The 26,457-nt window shown below is 35.0% G+C and overlaps 1 protein-coding gene and 1 long non-coding RNA gene across 2 annotated transcripts; both read left to right on the forward strand.

Moving 5' to 3' along the window:
• Positions 1-3,173: 3,173 nt before the first annotated feature.
• On the forward strand, positions 3,174-8,389 carry LOC114534137 (protein kinase C-binding protein NELL2-like). Its single transcript, XM_028555684.1, has 10 exons — positions 3,174-3,213; positions 3,581-3,703; positions 4,087-4,209; positions 5,214-5,328; positions 5,558-5,778; positions 6,295-6,417; positions 7,028-7,150; positions 7,669-7,791; positions 8,079-8,201; positions 8,385-8,389. Exons 1-10 carry the CDS (start codon positions 3,174-3,176, stop codon positions 8,387-8,389), a joined length of 1,119 nt encoding a protein of 372 aa, XP_028411485.1.
• Positions 8,390-10,495: 2,106 nt separating this feature from the next.
• LOC114534154 lies at positions 10,496-15,673 on the forward strand. The gene is made up of 5 exons (XR_003688113.1): positions 10,496-10,609; positions 10,831-11,066; positions 13,340-13,354; positions 14,625-14,754; positions 15,288-15,673. It is a non-coding gene; the product is annotated as an uncharacterized LOC114534154 (long non-coding RNA).
• Positions 15,674-26,457: the final 10,784 nt, after the last annotated feature.

Here is a 26,457-nt window from a genome sequence, read left to right on the forward strand (position 1 = left end):
GAATTGATTGGAATTTAAACTATCATAGGGAGGTAGAAAAGCAGTGTAGAATGGGTTGAAGGATGGGTGTATTTGATAATGGTCTTAAAGTAGTTTTCTTAAAGATGCCGGTATTGCAAGCGATAGCTAAAGAATAGCTTAAAATTCCCCAGAGTAGCTAAATTATCATTTACCAGTATTTTTTGTTTGATGTACTCAATTCCTAACATGATTACAAAGTTTTATTTTAAGTTAAGTGTGAACTTAGGATTTACTTCACACCAATTTTTAAATTATTTACTCTCAAATTTATCTGATGATGTCTCATCTGATTTTAAGCACCACAAAAATCCTTTTACAATAATTGATCTGCACTGCAATAATTGATATTTAAAAACATGTCAAATAAACACTGGACAAATAGAAAACCTTCAAAGCCGTGGTGCAATATTATATATATCATTTCTCTGTATTTCTAAATAATCATGTAGGACCTATAATTCTCATGTATTAATGTCTGCTGTGTATTCTATATTATGACTCATGAATATTTTAGTAAATTTACATTACATTCTTACTTATAACAAAATATCATGTCAGAGTTTTCTAGGGTTTCTTGAGAATTAACTTTTCTTATTATAAGAAAATATTTTCTTGGAAATATTTCTTATATTAAGAAAAATTTCTTAAGAAAATTTTTCTCATTATGAACATTCTATAAGAAATTTTAGCCTAATTTCAAGAAAATTTTCTTAAACTGAGAAATTATTTGTGTGCAACTTTTCTTATTTTGAGAAAATTTTCGTAAGAAAAAATTTCTTAAGAAAAAAAGTAAGAAAATTTTCTTATTATTCTCCCAAGAAAATTTGAACTCATTTTAAGAAAATTTTCTTAAAATGAGTTTTTTTTTTCTTGAAATAAGAAAATGATTTTTTGCTGTGTATGCAGTTATGTTAATAAGTGTTATAAAACACATTTGTACCAAACTGCTTGTACACATTTATAAATACATATAGTTACAAAGATCTTGGATAATGAAAATAATGTCGAAATGACGTTCAACCATTACACATTAATTTTGATGTTGGGGTTTCGGTTTATACGTTTACGGGTAGCGATATTTTACTCAAATGAATGAATTTCTCTGTAATCATTCACATGTTTAATCATGAAATTTTTGTTTGGCTCGACCTTTTACAAATAAAATTATATTGAATAGCCATGCCATAATTATGCTGTGTTTTCTTTGGGGAACCATCCCTATATACATTCATAAGGTTCAAGTGTTTCCAAAACAACACATGTTTTCTGAGAGGGATGACTTAGAAGCAACCGCGACTGCTTTGCACTTGATGACTAGTTCACAGTTGTTTTCACAAAACCCTGGTTTTATTTTCTGTATACTAACCTGCGATTAGAGCAAGTATTGAAATATCGGAAGGAAATTACATCATATTGAACAATGAGATAAACCCTTTGTTGCAATCATCCGCCTTGTTAATTGAGAGTTTCAACAAATTGGTAGTCTTTGCGGCCTTAAAATTATACTCCTTTCTTTGTTTCCTATAACCTTAGAACTTGACAATGAGGCATTGTCTGTAGCAAAGTCAAAGCTGTTTGCAGAATATTTTAAAAGCATTTAATTACATAGCAAGCAAAGGGCTATACAACTCTCAAGAGTGCATTGCTTAAAATATACTGCTATTGATATCATCACGGTAATTGACACGCTAATTGTTCAACTTTTCCGTAAACAAGTCGTCTAGGTTTGAAGTCTTATTTGTTCCTTGTCATTGAATTGTTTATGCTAGTGGCTTGAAGCGGAATGAAATTATCACATTCGTCTAAGTGCTTGTCGAAAATTCATATTTAAGGTGTCATCCAGTAGCCACGCGAGTTTAAACGAGTGCAGACAACTGAGTCACTCGGTTAATGAGGCTACTCGTTCGTTCTCGTTGAATTGTGCATGTTCACTTATGTAACTTTTCGCTCGTGCATTTTTTGCAACATTCGTAATGACCTTGCTTGCCAACTGCAAAATGTCATGACTAAATAGAGATGATTTAATTATACCAACCCAGTGTGCTTTTCGGTCGTATCTGTAAAGGTTTGGGAGAATTGAGTTTTAACCTTCAGAGGACAACCTTAAGTGAATTAGCTGTATCGCTCTTCTTTCATCGCTCATCCGTATTTTTATTCGCGTTGTTTATCGATTTCCTATCGATTTAATTTTCCTTTTTTTAATAATTTTTATTTTGTAAAGTGTTTATACAAAATTATTTGCCAATTACCAGTCTTTTTGCATTCAAACTTCGCGCATGTGCATAACTAACAGAACGATCCAACGTCCATCATGTAGAATTTAGACAAGTTTGGATTTTTCTATGTTCTGTCACAATACTCGGGTATAATTCTAAATCTCTAAAATCAGTTTACCCTCGCATGGCGCTTCGCGCGTACTCGGGGATGAAAAAAACAAACACTTTTCGGATTAATGAAAAGCTTTGGTTAGTACGCAAAATTTTAGCAATGATTATAAGTAATAAACAACCAAATTAAAACAATTGCATTATTTTTTTCAATTAGTGGTGAGCTTGGGTTTGCCATATCATCCTCACTATCTCTATCAATTGTCTCATAATTTCACAACAAGCTAAACAATTTCACAATACGATCTACAGAATTTCATTCATACTCCAATGTAAGGTATTCTGTCCCATTTTTTTGCGAAATGACAATAGGCCTGACCGTTTTACATTCCATGTATCTTAGGTGGTAATGGCCGTGGGAATGGTTAGTTTTACCATTTCAATTTGGTTTTAACCAGTTTTTTGAATTTTAAATTAGTTATAATTATTCAATTTAAATTTTTTAAATTTTTTGACTCAAGCATTTTAAATCGTTTCAACCTTATTTTCGTTATTTTGACCAGCCAGCTTTTACAGTGTACGCGCCGAGCCAATATTTGTTGTGATCATACAAGCAATATAAAGTTATTACTAATATACCATTATTACTCCATTAATTTTTGTTGATTCATCTGCTCCAAAAATCATCATGGCAGAATGTTTTAAGGTAATTATCGCATTTTCTTTATCTTTTAGATTTCAACGAATGTAGTGCAGGTTCCCATAATTGCCATCACAACGCCTTCTGTAACAATACTGAGGGTTCTTTCAACTGTACATGCAAAAATGGATACTCAGGAAATGGAACAGTCTGCCAAGGTTGGTGGTTAATATTAAATATATTTATGATATGATTCTTTGAGAATACTCCCAAAATAGAATAGAAGGACCTTTCGACGATCGCCTCTTGCAAAAACTATTTTATAGAAGTATATAAGGTATTGATCATTTTGAAGTCTTAAGTTGTAAATGAATTGTTTACGTTTATGTGTATATATTTATAAATATTGTTATTTCTATAATTCCTATGTTATTGTAACTAGGAAATTCAGAGCCACGAGTTTATCCGCCCATGCTGTTATGTTGAAATAAAGTTGTTTATTATTTATTATGTACTAAAAAATAAAAATTTTGAACATGTTATGAATTTTATACCAACATTTCTCACTTTTTCTCGTTCATTCCTTTTTGAGATATCAACGAATGTAGTGCAGGTTCTCATAATTGCCATCGCAACGCCTACTGTAACAATACTGATGGTTCTTTCAATTGTACATGCAAAAATGGCTACTCGGGAAGTGGAACAGTCTGCCAAGGTTAGCCGTTGATGTCCTGTATAAAAATTTCTCTGGGATCAAAACGTGAAAGGAAATTTTAATTGGATCGTTTTATCATACGCAGAATAATTTTATAGAAATTTTTCATATATTTGCACGAATAATAATACATGGTGTAACAGAACTTTGCTTCAAAACGTACCAACTGAAAAAACAACACTCACTACAAAGTAATTCTCATTTATTATCTGGAGTTTCGTATACATACAACTACCTTATACAACTCTTATACAACTACCCTTAAGATAACGACTATAAACAAAAGAAGTGTTTTTAAAAGGCACTTCACTAGGAGGACGTTTGACAAAATTTCGAGCAGCACAACAACGATTTTTAAATGCCTTCGTTGATTATTTCTTTAGATATTAACGAATGTAGTGCAGGGTCTCATAATTGCCACCACAACGCCTACTGTAACAATACTGATGGTTCTTTCAATTGTACTTGTAAAAATGGCTACTCAGGAAATGGAACAGATTGCCAAGGTTTGCAGTAAATATTTCATATTTCAAATGCAGAGCAAAAGGAAATTCAGATTTTGAATTAAGATCATTTTGTTATTATGGGTAGAACATTTTGTATAAACTTTCTTATGCATATACATCCTCTATATACGAATGTTATGAATGGTTTCACATCTTCCATTGTGATGCCTGCTGCAGAAAACTGAGATTCACTCGATTCTTCGGCGAGACTCGCATCATTCGCATGTGGTCTATCGCTTTCTGCTGCCATGGTTAGTTAGTTATCATCACTTTCAGTTGCGTCGGGTTGATAAAGATATATCTTCAGATAAATCTTTAGACAACGTTAGACTCATTTGATGGACACTGTGTACTTTGAACTCACCGAATATTTATTTTCGGATAGCGAACATGCAGCGGTTCAAATAAAAGATAATGTTTACAGAAATTGGAGTACAAAAATTAATATTAACAACTCAACTATACAAAATTACAAACAAACAAACATAGACTTAGATGCAGATTTATTTATCTCTTGAGTTGAAAACACTTTTGAAGAACTCTTTGACTTGTATCTCTCGATTGATGCAGACTAATATCGTTTCAGGATGGACTAATTTGGATGCATGACTTTTTTCCGTTTTGGAATCTACTGCGAAAATCTAGATACGCATACATCATCACTGTTGGTGAGGCGGACGGTGGAAGTTTGTTATAAAATCTATTCGTGTAGTCCTCCACGTCCGTCCAGTCGTAATGTTAACAAAAACTTTGTAGATTTTGAACTGCATTTCTTCAAATTTGACAAACTGTTTACGTATCTCATACTGTTTAAATTGGTTCGCTATGGTTTTATATAAAAATATTAGTATTCATAAATTCACGATTAGCATTTTAGTTTGTTTTGAAATTGACTTTTTATGGTTTGCTAACAAGAATACATGAATATTAACCCTAAACTTAACCAACTTCCACGGCCCCCGCACATCCGTAATAAATTATATTCTTTCTTTTCACACTTATAGATGCAGGTACAATTACATTTTCATTCAAACGTCCCACCTATACTTTTGGAGAGGGAGATGGTTCAGTGAGTGTTTGTTATGTGGTTTTCGGGAGCGCTGCTACCTTTAGAGTCACGTAAGTAGACTTTGTTGTATTTTTTCTTAATAATTTTCAGCATTTTCTCACTTTTTAAAAAAACAAACTGAAAAGTCTTTTTTTTCAACATAATTTTATTCAACCATAATATTATTAAACGAAAATACTTAAGCTATGTTTACCGTTAGTAAATTTGTACAACTAAAAGAGCGTAATTTAAAACCAATTTCGTTTTAACTGTTTAATGTGTTTCTTTTCATATTTTAAGATTTGCATCGAGAAATGGCACTGCAACAAGTGGAGAAGATTACTTATATGAGAAGAAAACACGCGAGCTTATAAGCGGAAATGGCTGTCAAGATATTTCTATCATTCAGGATAGCATTTACGAAGGAAACGAAAATTTCACATTTATTGCGGAGTTTAATGACCCTTTCAATGATCAAATAACCGTTGTGGAAACCACAGTGACCATTACAGATGATGACGGTAATGAACTTTGAATGTACTTTTTTGTTCAAGTACACGAATTTTTATCGCATATATATTTTCGGATTAATGGAAAGCTTTGGTTAGTACGCAAAATTTCAGGCAAAATGGTTACAAGTAATAAACAACCAAAAACAATTGCATTATTTTTTTCAATTAGTGGTGAGCTTGGGTTTGCCATATCGTCCTCACTAGATCTCCCAATTGTCTCATTAGTTTTAACTAGTCTTTGGGTTTTTAAATTTTAAATTTTAAATTGGTTAAATTCAATATAAATTTTCTTAATTCTTTCAATCAAGTATTTGAAATCGTTTCGACCTTATTTTCGTCATTTTGGCCAGCCAGCTTTTACAGTGTACGCCGAGCCAATATCTATTGTAATCATACAAGCCATATAAAGTTAAAAGTTATTACTAAATATGCCATTATTACTCTATAAATTTTGTTGAATTGGATTGCAAAAATCCTCATGGCAGAATGTTTTAAAGTAATTATTGCATTTTCTTTATCTTTTAGAACTCGACGAATGTAGTGCAGGTTCACATAATTGCCATCGCAACGCCTACTGTAACAATACTGATGGTTCTTTCAATTGTACATGCAAAAACGGCTACTCTGGAAATGGAACAGATTGTCAAGGTTAGCAATTAATATTAAATATATTTATGATATGATTCTGTAAAAATACTCCCAAAATGGAATAGAAGGACCTTTGGACGATCGCCTCTTGCAAAAACTAATTTAAAGAAGTATATAGGATGTTGATCATTTTTAAGTCTGAAGTCGTAAATAAAATTTTTTACCTTTATGTGTATATATTTATGAATATTGTTATTTCTATAATTCTTATATAATTGTAACTAGATGATTGAGGGCTTGAACATTTTATGAATTTTATACCAACATTTCTCACATTTTCTCATTCTTTCATTTTTGAGATATCGACGAATGTAGTGAAGGTTCTAATAATTGCCATCACAACGCCTACTGTAACAATACTGATGGTTCTTTCAATTGTACATGCATTGCTTCAAAACGTACCAACCGAAAAAAACTACACTCACCACAGAGTAATTCCTATTTAGTATCTGGAGTTTCGTATACATATGGCCTTTTACAACTACCCTTATAAATACGACCATAAACAAAAGAAGTGTTTTTAAAAGGCACTTCACTAAGAAGAAGTTTGACAAAAATTTCGAGGAGGACAACAACGAGTTTTACACACCTTCGTTGATTATTTCTTTAGATATTAACGAATGTAGTGCAGGGTCTCATAATTGCCACCACAACGCCTACTGTAACAATACTGATGGTTCTTTCAATTGTACTTGTAAAAATGGCTACTCAGGAAGTGGGACAAATTGCGAAGGTTTGCAGTAAATATTTCATATTTCAAACGCAGAGTTAAAGGAAATTCAGGGAATAAAAGGCTTTTTTTCTTTAAAAAAACGTCAATTTGGCTTCTTTAAAATTTTCCCCATGGCAGAATTTTTTTTAATTTCATATATTTTAGGTGGTAATGGCCGAGCATAGTTTTGACTACTGAAAGATTTCATTTCCTTTTTACCAGATATTGTTGATTAGTTGTACCATTTTAATTTGGTTTTAACCAGTTTTGGGGTTTTTATATTTAAATTGGTTAAATTCAATTTAAAATTTTTAAATTCTTTGAATCAGGCATTTTAAATCGTTTCAAACTTCCTTTCGTCATTTCTACCAGCCAGCTTTTACAGTGTACGCCGAGCCAATATCTATTGTAATCATACAAGCCATATAAAGTTATTACTAATATGCCACTATTACTCTATAAATTTTGTTGATTTGAATTGCAAAAATCCTCATGGCAGAATGCTTTAAAGTAATTATTGCATTTTCTTTATCTTTAAGATTTCAACGAATGTAGTGCTGGTTCCCATGATTGCCATCACAACGCCTTCTGTAACAATAATGACGGTTCTTTCAATTGTACATGCAAAAACGGCTACTCTGGAAATGGAACAGATTGTAAAGGTTAATAGTTAATATTAAATATATTAATGATATGATTCTGTACAAATACTCTCAAAATGGAACAAAAGGACCTTTCGACGATCGCCTCTTGCAAAAACTATTGTAAAAAGGTATATAGTATAAAGTATATTTTGATGTCTTTATGTATGTGTATATACCTGTATGTGTATAACCCAAAAACAGGTTAAAACCATTATCTTCTCCGGGTCGAATTTTATTTGGATTCGAAAAATCCTGATGGCAGAATGTTTTAATGTAATTATTGCATTTTTTATTTGATCTTTTAGATTTCGACGAATGTAGTGCAGGTTCTCACAATTGCCATCACAACGCCTACTGTGAAAATATTGATGGTTCTTTCAATTGTACATGCAAAAACGGCTACTCTGGAAATGGAACAGATTGTCGAGGTTAGTAGTTGATATTAAATATATTTATGATATGATTCTGTACAAATACTCCCAAAATGGAACAGAAGGACCTTTTGACGATCGCCTCTTGCCAAAACTATTTTAAAAAGGTATATAGTATAAAGTATATTTTGAAGTCTTTATGTATGTGTATATACCTGTATGTGTATAACCCAAAAACAGGTTAAAACCATTATCTTCTCCGGGTCGAATTTTATTTGGATTCGAAAAATCCTGATGGCAGAATGTTTTAATGTAACTATTGCATTTTTTATTTGATCTTTTAGATTTCGACGAATGTAGTGCAGGTTCTCATAATTGCCATCACAACGCCTACTGTGAAAATATTGATGGTTCTTTCAATTGTACATGCAAAAGCGGCTACTCTGGAAATGGAACAGACTGTCAAGGTTAGTAGTTGATATTAAATAATTATATTTATTATATGATTTTGTAAAAATACTACCAAAATGGAATAGAAGGGCTTTGTGACGATCGCCTCTCCCAAAAACTATTTTATAGAAGTATATAAGGATGTTGATCATTTTGAAGTCTTAGCTAAGTTCTTAATAAATTTTTTACTTTTATGTGTATATATTTATGAATATTGTTATTTCTATAATTCTCATATAATTGTAACTAGGTGATTGAGGGCCACAAGTTTATCAGCCCATATATGCTGTTGTGTGCTACCCTTTTGAAATAAAGTTGTTTATTATTTATTATGTATTAAAAAAATAAGACTTTGAACATAATTTTATACCATAATTTCTCACTTTTTCTCGTTCATTCCTTTTTGAGATATCGATGAATGTAGTGCAGGTTCCCATAATTGCCATCACAACGCCTACTGTAACAATACTGATGGTTCTTTCAATTGTACATGCAAAAATGGCTACTCGGGAAGTGGAACAGTCTGCCAAGGTTAGCCGTTGATGTCCTGTATAAAAATTTCTCTCGGATCAAAACGTCAAAGCAAATTTTAATTGGATCGTTTCGTTACAGAATAATTTTATATAATTTTTTCATATATTTGTAGGAATAATAACACATGGTGTAACAGAACTTTGCTTTAAAACGTATCAACAAAAAAAAACTACATTCACTACAGAGTAAATCTCATTCAGTATCAGGAGTTTCGTATACATATAGTCTTATACAACTACTCTTATAATTACAACTATATAAACAAAAGAAGTGTTTTTTAAAGGCACTTTACTAAGAAAAAGTTTTACAAAAATTCGAGGAACACAACAACGATTTTTACAAGCCTTCGTTGAATATTTTTGTAGATTTTAACGAATGTATAGTGAATGTAGAAATTAGTATATAGATAGTCTTAAGAATACAATTGCCCTTATAACGAAGACTGTAAGCAAAAAAAAATTAGGGTTTTTTAAAAGGCTCTTGCAAGAAATAAGAATTTTGACAAAAATTCGAGGAGCGTAACAATATATAGTATACTCAATTAGTCAATAGAGACGTTTCAAAATTCCCGCTAAACAGGGTTTAATCGTATTTATATCGAAATCGAGTACGTTGACGCCCAATTTTTTTCAAATTAAACGTTTACGCTATAGATGCTTTATCTTTAAAAAGTTTTAACTATAAAAAAGTTTTAAGAAATTCTGTCAAGGATATTTTTTCTATTTACGAGAACGTTATTTTGGCTTATGAAAAATTTTCCCCAGGACAGAATTTTTTCAAAACTTTTTTTAAATAAAGCATGCATCTAAAGCGTAAACGCTTAATGCCACAAAAAATTGGGGTGACTGATATAAATTTGATTATTTATCTGTGGGGTTGATTATCACTCTTGAAGAACACTTGACTTGTATCCCTAGCTCGATTGATGTAGACTAATATCGATCGTTTCATTCATGTAGACTGATATCGTTTCAGGATAAACTAATTTGCATGTATGACTTACTTCCGGTTTGGAATCTACAGCGAAAATCTAGATACGCAGTTCGTTATAAACTCTAGTCGTGCAGTCCTCCACTTCAGACATCCAGTCGTAATGTTAACAAACACTTTGTACATTTTGAATTCCATTCCTTCAAATATGAAAAACTGTTTACGTATCTCACACTGTATATATTGGTTCTCTATGGTTTTAAATAAATATACAAGTATTCATAAATTCACGATTAGCATTTTTAGTTTGTTTTGAAATTGATTGTTTTACAGTCTGCTAAAAAGAATATATGAATATTAACCCCCAACTTAACCATCTTCCACGGCCCCTGCACGTCAGTAATGTATTCTTTCTTTTCACATTTTGATGCAGGTACAATTACATTTGTATTTCAAAGTTCCACCCAAACTGTTCGAAAGGAAAATGGTTCAGTGAGTGTTTGTTATCGTGCATTTAGCAATTTGGGGGGCGTTGTTGCCATTAACGTAACGTAAGTAAACTTCGTTGTATTTGTTCTTTATAATTTCTCAGCATTTTCCTACTTTTCCCAACATCAAACTGAAAAGTCTTCTTTTTCAACATAATTTTATTCAATCTTTAGACGGAAATAATACTTAAGCTATGTTTACCGTTTATAAATTTGTACAACCAAAAGAGCATACAACCAATTTCGTTTTTAAGTGTTTAATGTGTTTCTTTCCATATTTTAAGATTTGCATCCAGAAATGGCACTGCAACAAGTGGAGAAGATTACTCATACGAAAAAGAAACACGCGAGCTCAATATAGTCGATCCCAGAGGCACATTTGGCTGTCAAGAGATTTCTATCATTCAGGATAGCATTTACGAAGGAAACGAAAGTTTCACATTTTTTGTGGAGTTTAATGACCCTTTCAATGCCAAAATAACTGTTGTGGAAACCACAGTGACTATAATAGATGATGACGGTAATGAACTTTGTACTTTTTTTGTGCAAGTACACGAATTTTTATCGCATATAGCGTCACGAAAATAAGCATGAAGGGTTGAAAAACACTCTTACTACAAGAAATACATGCATCAGCAACCCCTCGCCATTTCAATTTTGAGAGAATCACCTGAGCTATCCAGACTTAAGCTTATATTACGAAATGCTTGAAATTAGTCGATAGCATTTCCATTTTTGTCGACAAATACACTCATAAAAGTGAAGTAAACCGTCGACGTTTTTCTGCTGCATTTAGCAGGAAATTTATGTATTCTTACACAGGGACGCCGGAACGATGCGAGGGCAAAGGGGGTAGATTTTGATGAAAGGGCACTTCTGTAGCGGTGCATTAGTAAAGAATGTTTCCAAAAATTGTCAGTTGAACTTCGCATCGTCGTGATTTCGGTGCATTAATAAAGAATGTTTGAAAAACTTCGTCAGTTGACTTTCGTATCATCGTGATTTCTCTTTCCAAGATAATTTCTTGTGTTAAGGTGGCTCGATACAGTTTCTCGAATTTTTTTTGGGCTCATTTTGAACAGGGATATTAAGCACCTAAATATTTCACTATAAGGCTGAAAGTTAATATACTTTGCAGGAAACATATATAGAGCGGAAAAATTCTCAGAACCTTTGCCGGGCACCCGTTACCATGGAAACAGAGACGTTTCAAAATGGCCGCCAAACAAGGTTTTATCGTGTTTATATCACAAACGAGTTGGGTGACCCCCAATTTTTTTTTCATTAAACGTTTACGCTATAGATTATTTATCTAAGAAAAAGTTCTAAAAAAATTCTAACATGGGGGAATTTTTTAATAAGCAAAAATAACGTTTTTGTAAATAGAAAAAATTCCCCATGTTAGAATTTTTTTAAAACTTTTTTATAGATAAAGCATTTATGGCGTAAACGTTTAATGAAAAAAAAATTGGGGGTCACCGAACTCGTTTGCGATATAAACACGATTAAACCCTGTTTGGCGGCCATTTTGAAACGTCTCTGTTGCCATGGTAACGGGTGCCAGGCAAAAATTCTGAGAATATTTCCGCTCTAGATATGTCTCCTGCAAAGTATATTAACTTTTAGCCTTATAGTGAAATATTTAGGTGCTTAATATCCCTGTTTAAAATGTGCATCTAAAAATTTCGAAAAATCGTATCGAGCCACCTTAATTTCGATTGTGTTATTCTTGATGCTCGTTTGTAACACTTCTAGCTACTTCGGATATAGAATGTAAATAATCTTTTAAAATGAAAGGGCATTTTTGCCCCCCTTGCCCCTGCAGGTAAAAGGCAACTTGCAGAACAAATTTACCATGGCAACAGAGACGTTTCAGAATGGCTGCCAACAGGGTTTAATCGTTTTATGTCCCAAACTAGTTCGGTGACCCCCAATTTTTTTTTATTAAACGTTGACGGTATAGATGCTTCATCTATAAAAAAGTTTTAGCTTAAAAAGTTTTAGCTATAAGAAATTTTTTTTATTTACAAAAACGCATAAAAAATTTTCCCCATGACAGAATTTTTTAAAAACATTTTTATGGACAAAGCACCTAAAGCGTAAATGTTTAATGCCAAAAAACCGGGAATCACCGGTATAAACTTTATTGGATTGATATAAACAGAATTAAACCTTGTTTGGCGTCCATTTTGAAACGTCTCTGCCGCCATGTTAGCCGAGGTGCCAGGCACAAGTTCAGCTCTAGGTATGTTACCAGCTAAGTATATTAACTTTTAGCTTTCTAGCGAAACATTAAATGTCTAACATCCCTGTTTAAAATGTGCATCTAAAAATTTCAAGAAAAAATATCGAGCCACCTTGATTAACTGTTAAAAAATTCAACTTTCAAAACATCAAAACAGTACAAAATCTTCAAAGACTAATCGTCAGTTAATGGTATAGCTACTTATACTTCGAATATCTATGCTGTGGTTATTGGCATTTTTCAGGCGACTCTATAAAGTTTGAGTGAAATTGGTTTTATCAAAATACGAATCTAAACGTTCAAAAACCTTTTTGAATTTAAAGTAATGTTGGGATAGCTTTTTGTACTCGGTTATGTCTTAAATATGGCTACTGCCATACTGTACTATGCAAATATGGCTACTCGGGAAATGGAACATACTGCCAAGTTTAACAAGAACACAACATGGCTTAATTGTGAAGCATGGTGATTTGTTATTGTATGCATGATACGAGACGACTTGTATTATTGTTGTATATAATTGCTAACTTCTATCTTGTTTTTTTTAGTTGCTGAAGTAAATGGTAAGTGTTCTTGATTTAACATTCTTTAATTGCATAAACCTAGTTGGATGCCTTACTTTTCTCGCAATAATTATTATAACGCAAAATTATGATGCGCTTTGAAAATTCAAATACAATGCGTTTTATTTGATCACTGTAGTTCATTGTGTAGGCGACATAATGTTTTATAATAATATTATATCTTTTTAACAATTTAACTTGACAGAAAAAAAAACAACTTCCATACTATCGGACGCAATTTGACAACGCGACGTGATATTTTCGAGCTTTGTAATTTCGGAGCAATTATAGATTTAATCTTTTCAAATAATTTTGAGAATTATTAATTCGTGGCGTATTCAATCCAACGTCAAATATCAAAATCAATAATGCAGCATATGTGACATCAGTGGCGTAGCCAGCCTGACGATTTTGTCCCGCTATGTAAATTTCGAGTTATTATATTTATTCATTTCTTTACAGATTTATTGTTTTCACAGTCAATGAACACTAAAATATTAGCATAGCAGGACAAATCGTCAGGCTGGCTACGCTACTGTGCGACATATTACAGTTGATTTCATAAAACTTTGGCCGCTCCAGTTGCGAACTCTGTTTGTCCCTTCCGTTTTGTAATTTGTAACGAATTTCCGAAGTTCAAATCGAACTTCGGAATTTCAAAGCAATTTTAATGCAGCAAAGAAATATTATTGTAATTGCTTTGTCCTGGTATTTTATAGTGGTCATTTTATAGCGATTTAGGTGAGTCGAAAGTCGAGTTGAAATTCTGAAGTTCAAATCGAACTTCCGAACTTCTTCGCGAATTACAAAACAGAAGTGTCAACTTCCCCACCCACTTGACAGCTTCCAAACATACGCCTGTATTCTAAAAGCACACTCAAACTCTTCTTAATCTTCTCATAACGTTTCAATGGCGGTATTTCCAGCCGAACAGGGGCTTGATTTTCAGTGATTTACCTTATATCTTTCCATCTATTCAGAAAAAACTTTCTCATTGATCAGCATTAACGAAATTTATATGTCACACTCGATGAGTATGAGTGTGAGTGAGCTTTTTGAATACAGGCGATAGTTTACCTCAATGACATATGCAATTCAGGTTTCAAACACAATTAAACTTTGATGTAGAAAACCTCATTCTACATCAACTTCTTTTGTCCAGCTCCCTTTATTTAAAACAATTCAGCGTCTATATGGAATTTTGTACTCATTTTGTACTCATGTAACTAATTTTCATCAGTTTCTAAAGCGCCCGTCTACGGTTATATAGGTACCGAAAAGTTAACAGAAGTTGACAAAAGTGTAGTTGGGCACGTAAAACAAGTCCTAATAGTTGTCTTGGCATGGCTTGGGCTATGTTTTGCGGTTGTGTTTGTAATTGTAATAATTGCTGGTTTTAGGTAAGTGAATGATAAGGGTAGCACTGGTAGAATGGTACCTGTTCAGAAAAATAATATTGTATTTCTTAATACAACGGCGAAAAATATAAAAAAAAGAGTAAATAAATAAGAAGAAAATAAAAAATGATTTTGGTTTTGCTCCCTAGTAATATTTCACGCGGCAACGCGACGCAATTTTTCGGAATTTTTCAGTTTTTAAAAGCAACCAAGTTTGATATGATATTCAATACTTAAGAATTACTTCAGGGATTTTTGTCTGCAAAAGGGGGGGGGGGCTGGGCGGGTAAGGCACACAAGTTATGGGCAGTAATATGGCGAAAAATAGCAAAATAGCATAAAAGGAAGGTTACCAGTTTTGTTTTACTTTTTTTGCAAAGGGGTCACTGCATGCTCCTGTTTCGCCTTTTTCTATCTAAAGCTCTAATCTTCACTTTCATTTTCATAACAATTTCACCGCTTGAACAGTTCAACCCCTAATTTGTGTTATATGCCCTAGTTTAAAGTTTAGCAATTATTTTTTATGTTAATTTTAGGCTGATAGAAAATAAAAGGCGATATGATTTCAAACCAAGTGTGATCACTGATCCAGGACACCATCCCACGTTTAATCATCTCTATTAGGGCAATGACAACTATCCCTGATGATGTAAAAGAAATTGGAAGACCTTTTAAAAGAAAAAAACTTTTCTGCACCGTACATTTTTAGTTCTTAGCCCGGGAATTTCAGGGCCAAAACATATTCAATAATTTGGGAGTTACATAGTTCGCATATTCAAAGTAGTCCTGTCGGATTTCTTTTGCACGACGTATATTAAAGAACTAGTTTCGGCTCTGCTTGGAATAAACACTGGAAGTCACATTTTGACTATAATTATCATCAATGGAACCAACAATGGTTAATATATACAGTATATAATAATAATAACATTTTAATCTTATATAGCGCATCTTCTATATATGTCCAGAAGCGCTTTACATTAAAAAGTGTATAAAATTACAATTATTAAACAATTATTGAATGAGGTTGAGCAGGATATGAGGAATTATTAAGGCCGAGGTTTGTGTTATCTGCCGAAGCCGAAGGCTGAGGCGGATAACACAAACCGAGGCCTTGATAATTCCTCATATCCTGCGAGAACCGAATTCAATAATTGTTTTATTATTTATTTGCAAAAATTTTGGGCTTAGACTAAACGCTTGCGTTGTAGACAAGGAGACATATGTGACGTCATACCGTGCAATAATTTTTTTCATATCTGACGAAGTGACGTCAAACGTGCAATAATTTTTTTCATATCCGACGAAGTGACGTCACTGTCCAAATTTGGGCAGCTGCCGAGCGGATATGACGATTTCGCCAACAGCTGCTGGCCAATCAAAACTCTTGACTCATTTTCAATAAATAATAATGTCAATTGGCAATCGTTTGTTATTAAATGTTCAACCATATCTCGTGAGACGTAAATAAAATCGACATCTTTATATACACAGTTCTAAACAAATGTGTTTTTAATCCACCCTATGTTAAAACTACGGACTCCGACATTCTTAGTGTCTGTGGTAGGTTATTCCATAATATTGCACCATGGTGCAGATATCGTAAAAAATAATTGCAATTAATTGTAGATAAATGATATATTTTGTCACTATGTTTCGCACTGGCTATTGCGAATACCAAGATCTGTTGCTCGCATCGACAAGTAATTAAATGTAAAACGCAATCATTTGCATTTTTCCCGAAGCGCCGGGCAAGGGTGCAATATTTTTCCTAATCATGATAAATGATTTGTTATCTGACAAGGATCGAAGGCGAAAATATGTGGATGATACAAATGTATCTGAAGTTTTTCCTAAAGGCGAGCAAGGTAAAATGCAATCCATCGTTAATGCAATAAACTGCTGGTGCATAGATAACGATGATATGAAAGTCAACCAAGCTAAGTGTCAAGACTTGCATGACTATCTCTTCTGCGAAAGCCCATCAAAATCTAGACCCAAATTTCGTAAATAACCACGAACTACTTCTGGTATTTTAAGCGAAAATTTTAGGTGTCCATATTTCAGTGGATTTTAAATGGAATACACACATTGCGTATATATTATATCCAAGCCCTCTAAACGCCTCTATTTCCTACGCCTATATAATATTGAAACATGCTGGTCTTCACCACGCTTCTCTTGTAACTGTCTATACTACCCGTATAAAATCAGTCCTTGAATATGGTTGCCTGTTGTGGAATTTTGGAGCCGCTCAGTATCTCTTGCATCAAGCGTGTTCAGAAGCGAACTATTTATCCTGATATTCCTAACATGAAGGCTTTGGAAGCTGTGTCGCTCCCAAATCTATCACAAAGACGATATCATAAAGATATCATAAAAATATACAATATTACTTAAAAACCTTTTCTAAACTGCAACATTTAATTCTACCTGTCATCTGATCTCACCATGAAACAGATAATAATAAGTGTCAAAGGGTCTGTTCACACTATGGTCGATCTTAGATCGATTTGGCCGGATCGATCTCAGATCGATCTCAGGACGATTTTAACGTATTTTTCTGCCTGTTCACACTGCCTCGGCAAACCTGGTCCTATCTTATTTATTTTTAATTCGGATCTCTTCGGAAGAACATCGTAAGAGGTCGGGTTCTGAAACAAGATGGCGGCAGACGAGGCGGCAGAGACACTGGGCAGAGATCATTTCTGTCGCTTTGGCTTTTATAACAAATTACAAAAAAAATCCAAAAGAGACGTATATGCTTAAGGAGGAAATATATGAAGACATTAAGTCAATGGAGAAGAAACGTTAAAAAGAGAGAAGCTGTGCTATTCTTGTATTTTCGAGCACTGTGTAGCAGATCATTCTCTGAACGACGGTTTTGGGTTCAAGAAAGTAAATGCATTGGATCATTTTGGGAAAAAAACGGTTGCTCTTTGGAAAGAAGACAGTCTTTGGCTTCAAAATTTTCGAATGTCTCGGGAAACTTTCGATTTTGTGTGTCACAGAATATCTGGCGATCTTTCGCGTCAAAACACAAGCTTCCAAAAAGCGATATCTGCTGAAAAAAGAGTGGAAATTTGCTTATGGCATTTGGCCACTGGTGAAGATCTCGTTCTCTAGCATGGCGCTTTGGGGTTGGAAAAAGCACAGTGTGCGAAATTGTTCATGATGTTTGCCAAGCAATTGTAGACACGCTACTTACTAGGGTTATTAAGTGGCCAACAGGTGAAACCCTGCGTACTGTCCTTAATGGTTTTCACCAGATCTGGGGTTTCCCTCAGTGTGCTGGAGCGATCGATGGCACACATATCCCTATTGTTGCCTCACGACAATCATCAGCCGATTATTATAATCGGAAGGGTTTTATTCCATTGTTCTGCAGGCTGTGGTTGATCATGAGTACAGGTATGAGGAAATATTTCACCAAGTTAACAATCCATTGATTCCATTCATTATAGTCATGTTCAAGCATTTTGCGCATGCTATTTCTATAAGAGTATAGGCAGCACTACTGCCTTTAGGTAACCTAGTTAGAGCAGTTAGATTGTGGGTTTGTTATTATTTAAATACAATGTGTTTGTCCTATATTAGATGACCATGAACATAAGTGGGTGCGATGTACCAGTCATGTTAATTGGAGATCCAGCATATCTACTTTTGCCTTGGCTAATGAAGCGATATCCAAATGATGGTAATCTTCATCAAGATCAGAAGAAATTCAATTATCGTCTAAGCAGAGCACGACAAGTGGTGGAATGCGCATTTGGACGGCTGAAGAACAGATTTAGATGCCTGCTTAGCAAAAGCTATACAAGTTTGCAATACCTACCAATCAAAGTTGCAGCATGCTGAGTGCTCCATAATATATGTGAGATGAGGGAAGATATGCTTGAGCCTATTGCTAATGATGAACTTGAGCTTATTGCTAATGATGATGAGACTGTTAATGCTGTCTACCAAGTAAATAATGCTAATGCAGAAAAGATAAGAACCTCAATAATTAAAGAATATTTCATAACAAACTAAGAAGGATTTATTTACTTGAACAAATTCATGTTGTAGTAATTAGTTTATGTATAACAGTTTGAGTACCACAAATAGACAGTTACACTAAAGAAAACTGAGGCAATCAGTAGACCAATTCCTTATAAAAAGAAATTAATAATAACAATAACGTAAATGTGTAACTTCATTATTTAACATCAATGATCAACAAAAATGTATAAGTGTATACAACAGTATAAACAGTATGTTAATGCTCAGTTAAAGCTTAAAATAGGTTGGCTGGTTTTCAATGTTTATATCATGTTGCAAAGGTATAGGGTAGAAAGGTGGTTGATAAACTGGTACTGATTGTGCTACAGGTTGTGCTACTGGTTGTGCTCTTCCTGCAACGGCACTTGCAAGAAGTGCCATTGCATCTTTAAAAGCACCAAGCTCCTCTTTCCGTAATTCTCTTTCTTTTTCTGCTTGTTCCCGTATTTCAGACAAGAATTTCTTGTCTGATTCTTGCATTCAAGTAGTGTGTTCTTTAATTGCATTTCCAAATGCAACTTGCATTTTCGAGGGTTTTTCTTTCTTGCATTTACGTTTACTGGACGTTGTTGTTTTGCCATCTTTATCGTTGGTAGGTGCAGGAGTTGTAGGCTTCTCAATTCCGCTGGTTGATTCCTTATTTTCACCATCCTGATCAACTACAGTTTACAAGTGAGCAGAAAGTGTTTTTATTCATTAATCTACTGAACTGCAGAGTTAAGACCTTGAATGAAAACTGAAATGGCCTATTATCTATTTGTTCTCTGCTTGCTATGTGATTATTAAGATTGTACAAAATCCGATCCCTTTATTGTAATACTGCTCTACCTTCTGTGTAATTACAGTACGGACACACCATTTGGTCGTCACAGGATACTGCCAAGGTATTGTTATTACCAGTGTGAGTGCCAGCTGTCCTCAATTCAAACTTTTCGTAACACTCAGGACATTGCTTTTCAATCATCTTCCCTTCGCCATACTTCTGCACTAGGTCGTCTTCTGCTAAATATTTAAAAAACCTCAATTGAAACCAGAACAAAAGGTCCAACTATGGTCTAAAAAAGCTCGTAAAAATAATTATCAACTCACCATCTGAAATTTCTGAAACCGAACCCGACGGAAGAGCGTCACCGGATGAGTCGATGCTGTTTTCTAGTCCTTCGGCTTCAGGACGATCACCAAGAAAACTGTCCATCATTTCAAAATATTTGGGCTGCTTGCATCTTCGGGCCCCAGATCGCGATAAGTTATCTTTGTGCTTCTTATATGCTGACTTTAAGTGCTTTAACTTTGTTCGGCATTGCGTCCAATCCCGATTTATTCCTTTTTTTTCAACAACTCGCTAACTTTTCTATAGATATCCGTGTTTCTGTGAACCCCTTGAAGCTTTTTTTGGATTTCTTCAGTCCCCCACGCCGCAAGGAGTTCCAAAGTTTCTTTGTCAGACCATACATCTCCTTTTCTCGACATTTTCGACGAAAAAACAAGCTTTTTCACTGAATTTTACAGTCGATTAGCAGAATAATATAAAACTGAAGTCTGCAGCGTTCATTAAATTCTGCGACGCCCGCGCGAAGGCGGGAAACTTTGGGGAATGGGAGCTAGACACTCACTTAATTTCAATCCAATTATGTTCACACTTGACAAAGATCGATCTCGAATCGATCTGAGATCTACTTTTCAAGCGGACTGACTCAGATCGATCTGAGATCGATCCTAAACTTTCGGCGAAGGTTCACACAAGGCATGCTTTGTCTTGGATCGATCTCAGATCGATCTAACAGTGTAGTGTGAACAGGCCCAAAGAGACCAGGATCATGATTTTATTATTTGCAAATTGCTTCATTAGTTTCGATTATAATGGTAAAGGGCCAGCTAAAAGGATTCCATCATTTTATGAAATAATACAAAAAAAAATTCAAAAAGCCTTGGACTCTTTGAACCTTCGTCTAGGGGATGATTTGTGGGAATTCAATTTCTACAGTTTTCCCTCCCTTTTTACTTTACAGCTGGAACGCCATTTACTCCAAGGTTTGTAGTAAACCCAACCCCTTTTTGCCCAATTCATCAATTGGCTCTCGAAGCTTCTCTAATCTGTTTGAGCTTTGGGAATGAAAAAACCTTCGGTTTTGCTGTCGTACCTCGTTCCAGCGATAAACACACAAAAAAACACTTTCCAGCGAACCAGTCGATCTTGCCATGTCATTATCTACTCTATATGTGACTTTTTTCCGTCCGAACACTGATGTTTTTCATGTTTTCCTTATCTAATTTTCTGTTCCAGTGCACACTTCCTATCAGTGACTGTGTCAACAACAACAGTTGTAAAAAGAACGATGAAAGCTCTTGCTTTGCCGTTCATTATGCTTTAGAAAAAACGGTAAACTCAAATTACTACGAGGACTTCTTTCTTTTCACACAAAAAGAAACTCAAAAATTCCGTACCTTATATTTGCAAGCGATTATTTTTTTCTGTCTGCACTTCATTGGATATAATTTTGGTCATTTTTCCCGCGCTTTAACAAAACCTCGCACATGCACGTAACGTTTACCCGCGCTAATTGAACAAACCACTAGATTTCTTGACTGAAATAGCGTGTGGTCTCGACTTGCAGGCGATCTCGTTGGAAAAACACTGGCGTTGTACAGAACTGACTAGCTTGATTTGGGCATTCTGCAACTTTTCTACTCTCAGGCCCTATTCACCCCACTATGGACGCCGGATCATTATCTGTAGAAATTTCTGAACGCCGGCGTTGAACGAATTGGATAAATCCGAATCGAACATTAATTAGCCCCATGCCGCACTTTCTGATGACGGTATCTTGACGGAGTAACGTGAAATAAAGACGTCGAGGCGCTTTACTTCATCAGTTACAGCTCAAATACATCAACATTTCTCTTCCGGCCGAGAGGGTCCGGCCGAGATGGATCGTTGATCTATCTCAAACGTGTCGCTGGGGCGAAGGCCTCTCGAGGCATAATCCGCCGGGTTCGCTTGAGATGCTATGAATGGTGGCTTTGATTCTATTTGAGAACTTGAATGAAGACGCATGTCGAATCCTCCAAAACGTAACTTTGCTCAGCGTCCAGTAGACCTCTTGCTGAATTTGACGATTGAAATTGCTGATTGATGCTGTCCTGTTGCTCCATCAGCTCTAGTCGTGGGATGGTGGTTGCTTGATTCATGCCACCCTTGAATTCCCCATCAAGAGAGCGCAATGGACTTTGTTATCGACATCCTTACAACGCATGTAAGAAACACATACATATCCAACTTAAGATGCCTCATAGAAATGGTGCAACTGCTGGAGACGTTTGGCTGGGATAACCAAGCAGGGCGTATATAAGATAGGGCGTTAAAACGGCACTACATTGGTATGAAACATGCGTGATGTACTTTAGGACTGGGTCTAGCGAAGAAGGGCGCCAAAGGTTACCAAATCAAAATTTTAATTTGAAACTCAAAAAGACGAACTCTGAATTGCATCAGATTCCAGTTCATTGATTTCCACTAGTTGATGGACATTGCAATCTTTCAGAAATTGCTGTGGACCAGAATCAGGCAATCTCTTATCAGGAACCTGGTTGAACACAATACTTGTTGCCACAGCATGAACACTTCGGTTTTGGACATCCTGCCTTATATCATGCGCTTGGTCCTCCCAATGAATATTGTTCAAAACGTAAACAAAGGAATGTTCACTTTTAACTAATTCTGCTGCACGGTCGATGAAGTGCTTGCCAATGTCTTCCAGAATTAGGTATTTCATTTTCACTATGGATATTTCATAATCCATATTTATGCAGACAGGCAATCAGCTAAATAATGCAATGAACAATATACACTTAATGTATGCTCCCGAGGGAAATAGTGAGTTTTGTTTTTCCAAGAGCCTGAATGTTACCCGAGGCTCAATATGTCATCCTCGCTACCTTTTCCTTTGTCCTCAGTCAGAACCTGTCTAATACAGTGCAAATACAAAGTCATATCACAATTAATAGAATATACATGGTTTGGAGACTTAAATAAAAGTACAATACAACTCATTAACTATGTTATTGTCCACGTTTATGCACGTGTCTATTGTATTTTAGCCAAAAGTACCAATGGCATTCGTCTTGCTAAGCTCAGCAGCCTTGACTTGAAAAATATGTTAATTATAAGATTGCTATTGGTTTATATAATACAATAGACATGTGATGAGAAAGGAACAATTTTTTGCATAAATCTACCTCAACATAGTTAATGAGTTGTATTGTAGTATTATATGGTCTCCAAACCATGTATATTCTATTAACTGTGGTCATATCAAGGAGAGTAATACAATTAAAATTACCACATATGACATGTTACATGTTAGTCACTAATGCACATATATTGGTGTATTTAATATACGTAGCAAAGGTTCAATGCTATAGGCTAGCTGCAAGCATCAGGCATTAAAACAAAATAGTTGGTGGCAATTTGTAAGAAAATAGTAAATAAGTAAAAAACTCACATGTACAGATGCCTGGCCTTCTATCTCTCCTTCTATCTCCTGGCCTTTTGTCTCAAAATTATCCAGCTATCCGATCACATATCACCATGCATACTTCATAAAACTTCTCTTCGCTACGCTGACGATAACTAGATCTAGGTTCGGGTGGGATCTCTTTCTGTGGTTTGAGGACTTGTCTGCAACCATAACGCATAGACACTTTTTTTTCAAGGAGCTTCAAGAGTCCCAGTGAGAATGTGCCAAATGCGGGTACAAGCTTAGCTGGTTTCGGGTGAGTGGCTAAAGTATGGTGAATCTACTTGCGACATATTGGCTGTCTGCTGAGTTTCGCTTGTCGTTAGCAGAACCCTTTCTTCTTTTTGTCGCCGTAGTGGCCTTTTGTCTCCGTAGTGGTGGTAGGCATTCCAACATTAGCCAGCTAGAGCTGTAAGTTTCGCATTTTTTTGTCTTCAAGACAATTTGATGAACTTTTTAAGCGATCCATTTATCATCGGTGCTATGTACTTACCACACGTGCTTCTTAATTTTGTTTGCTTTAGTAAATGAAGATTCCAAAACTTCGTAAGGAACACCTATTACGCCTTTGAAAATATTTATAAATTTAAAATGAATACACGTTGATGAGTACAGAAAATCGCGCAATGGCAAATCATTTACAAACAAACCTGATTGTTTTGCACTATAAACAATCCATTGCCCTAATTCGAGGTTGCAACAGCTGAACATTCGAAGGATCGTTTCTTCAGTTTCTTTGTCTGGCTGCTCGACATCTGATAGTACTGGCTTTCTACAACTTTAATAAATTCGAAATCGTCTGCTAGCTTGTAGGTTCCTTTCCCGTGAACTGCTAAAAACTGTCCCTCAAACTGACATTTTACGACGACGCGATATTTTTCACAACATCGACCAACGAACGAGACACATACGTTTTCTTTAACGTACCTGTTCAGGCATTCGCTAGCGTTCTGTGTATGTATACGTCGTTGGAGGGAATCGCAAATGCACATTGACCGGGTGTCTGCTCGCCTGCTGTCTTTGATAGTGTTAGCTGGACCAGCCAAGAAATACTGAAGGAACGAATCTGCATTTGGATGAAGCTTGGGCCACCACACCTTTTCTTGATATCCTCCAATGCAAGATTTAATTCCTTTTCCGATGTACAATCGACAAGACCACCTTTAATAAAGTGAAATTTAGAATATAATAATTAATGCTTCTTCTAAATGTTAAGAATTAACTGTTTAATCGGATATATATCGATAAAAATTTTTATCTAATCCCTGTTAGTAAAGGGAATAATACCCAATAATTCGTAGATTTTACACATGTATATATATATAGATACAAACCTTCTCTGACACCATCTAGAGTACAGCCAAACCTATCGCATGTTTTTCACGAGCAGGAATAAGGTCACTCTCAATTCCGACAACTTGTGCTTTATGTTGTCCTTAGGGTGCATGTCGCATCGTAAGTGAATGGCTACGTTAGTGAAGACGTTCGACATAGCTTTCCATAATTTTTCTTCACCGTCTGTGCCAACTAAAAGGATATCTGACGTTTCCAGACGGTATTTTACCAGGGAAGAAGGGAAAGTATAGTGCGAAGACTCTAACCTTTTCTTGTCCAAAACATCCGGACTAATGCAAATGGGATTCACACCTAGGCTTGTTTCCAACAAAAGATTTGGGTACGTCCCGAACGTAAATGATACTTAGCAACATTAAAAAATTTAATGTTCTCGACTCGACTGAGATTCACCTTGGCTGATGTTGAAGTCAATGCTGCGACGTCGTAGAGTTCCAGCTAAATAAACTTTTGCGGGCGCTTTGAAGAAGGCTATCGTTTTGTGGCAATTTACAACCACAAATACGCTTGGCGTTGCGTAGAACCGCCTGATTTTGAGCACGAAACAAATTCCTGCAGTGTTTCGGGTTAGTAATAGAGTTGCACCGTCTATAGCAAGAAACACTACCAGTGGAATCGGTTTGTTTTTTGTAAAGTTTTTTCGGCGTGTCTTTGCTAGCTATCGACTCGATTGAACTGAGCGGTTTCGAGCGTGCTCTTTGAAATTCGAGCTTAATTCGACGAATGGTATGCAATATGAGACTCGATACATAATACATGATGCTTTCCTGTAAACTCCTGTTTACTCCATATTTTCGGCAATAAATAGCTTTTTATTGAAAACAAAACATAAAATATTTGGAAATTTCCCATGGTAAAATTGTACGTAACGGAGCTAGGCTCTGTGTACACAGAAGACCCTGGCAACGAATTTGTCAAATAAACTGCGAAAAAATGTCAACACTACAGCTATATTACACACTCGTACGCTCGTATGACATGAAGTATTATCAATTTGTAAATCCAAATTTTAATATCCTCACTTAAATTTCACGATAAATCTATAAATTTTCTTTACAATTACAAGAAATACATACAAATACCTTCACAAAGTATTTACAAACTGTAATATCTTTGCTTAGTCAACACGGGAAGGCGCCACGATAAACAGATATAAAATACTCTAATAATGTACATACAGTAGACTCGTATGTTTTGTTTACATTATGTCTATGACTATGTGCAGTGTGGTTTCTAAAGTCAAGAAATCGTTACAAATACAAACAAGTCACAGAAATCATAAAGATCAAACTTAAAAGCGACAATAGAATCGTAAATTATAATTGAACAAATACCTGACTGTTGACCTTCGCAATAAAAAAGACAGGTCTTATTTAAGTGAAAAATTAATAAGCAACTAAACAAAACATGTGTTTGCGCCCGCATTTTGGGAGCGTAGCTAACCCGCAACTAGGCTGGCCTAGCTCGTTCATTACACATAAGCATCATTTAAGCGAAAGCCTGCCTCGACATGAATTGTTATTACAGCCGGTTTCAATAAACTTTACATGCTCGAGCGTGAATTCAAATGCATTCAAATTTCCAACAGAAGCTTTATTTCAATCGGGGTAATTTTTTATACACACTGTTGAACTTTAGGTTATTGTATCGCGCGTCATCGTGGGCAACTGCGATTGACAAGGATCGTTTCAAAAGCAGCGAAATTTACGTTTCGACAATTTACGTAAAAAGACTTAAATAAATGCAAACTCCTTTTTTGTACGTCACTGATATTTATTTCGTGTACGCTCGTCTT

Source organism: Dendronephthya gigantea, unplaced genomic scaffold (assembly GCF_004324835.1).
Source record: "Dendronephthya gigantea isolate DGI-Jeju-01 unplaced genomic scaffold, DenGig_1.0 000097F, whole genome shotgun sequence".
NCBI lineage: Eukaryota > Metazoa > Cnidaria > Anthozoa > Malacalcyonacea > Nephtheidae > Dendronephthya > Dendronephthya gigantea.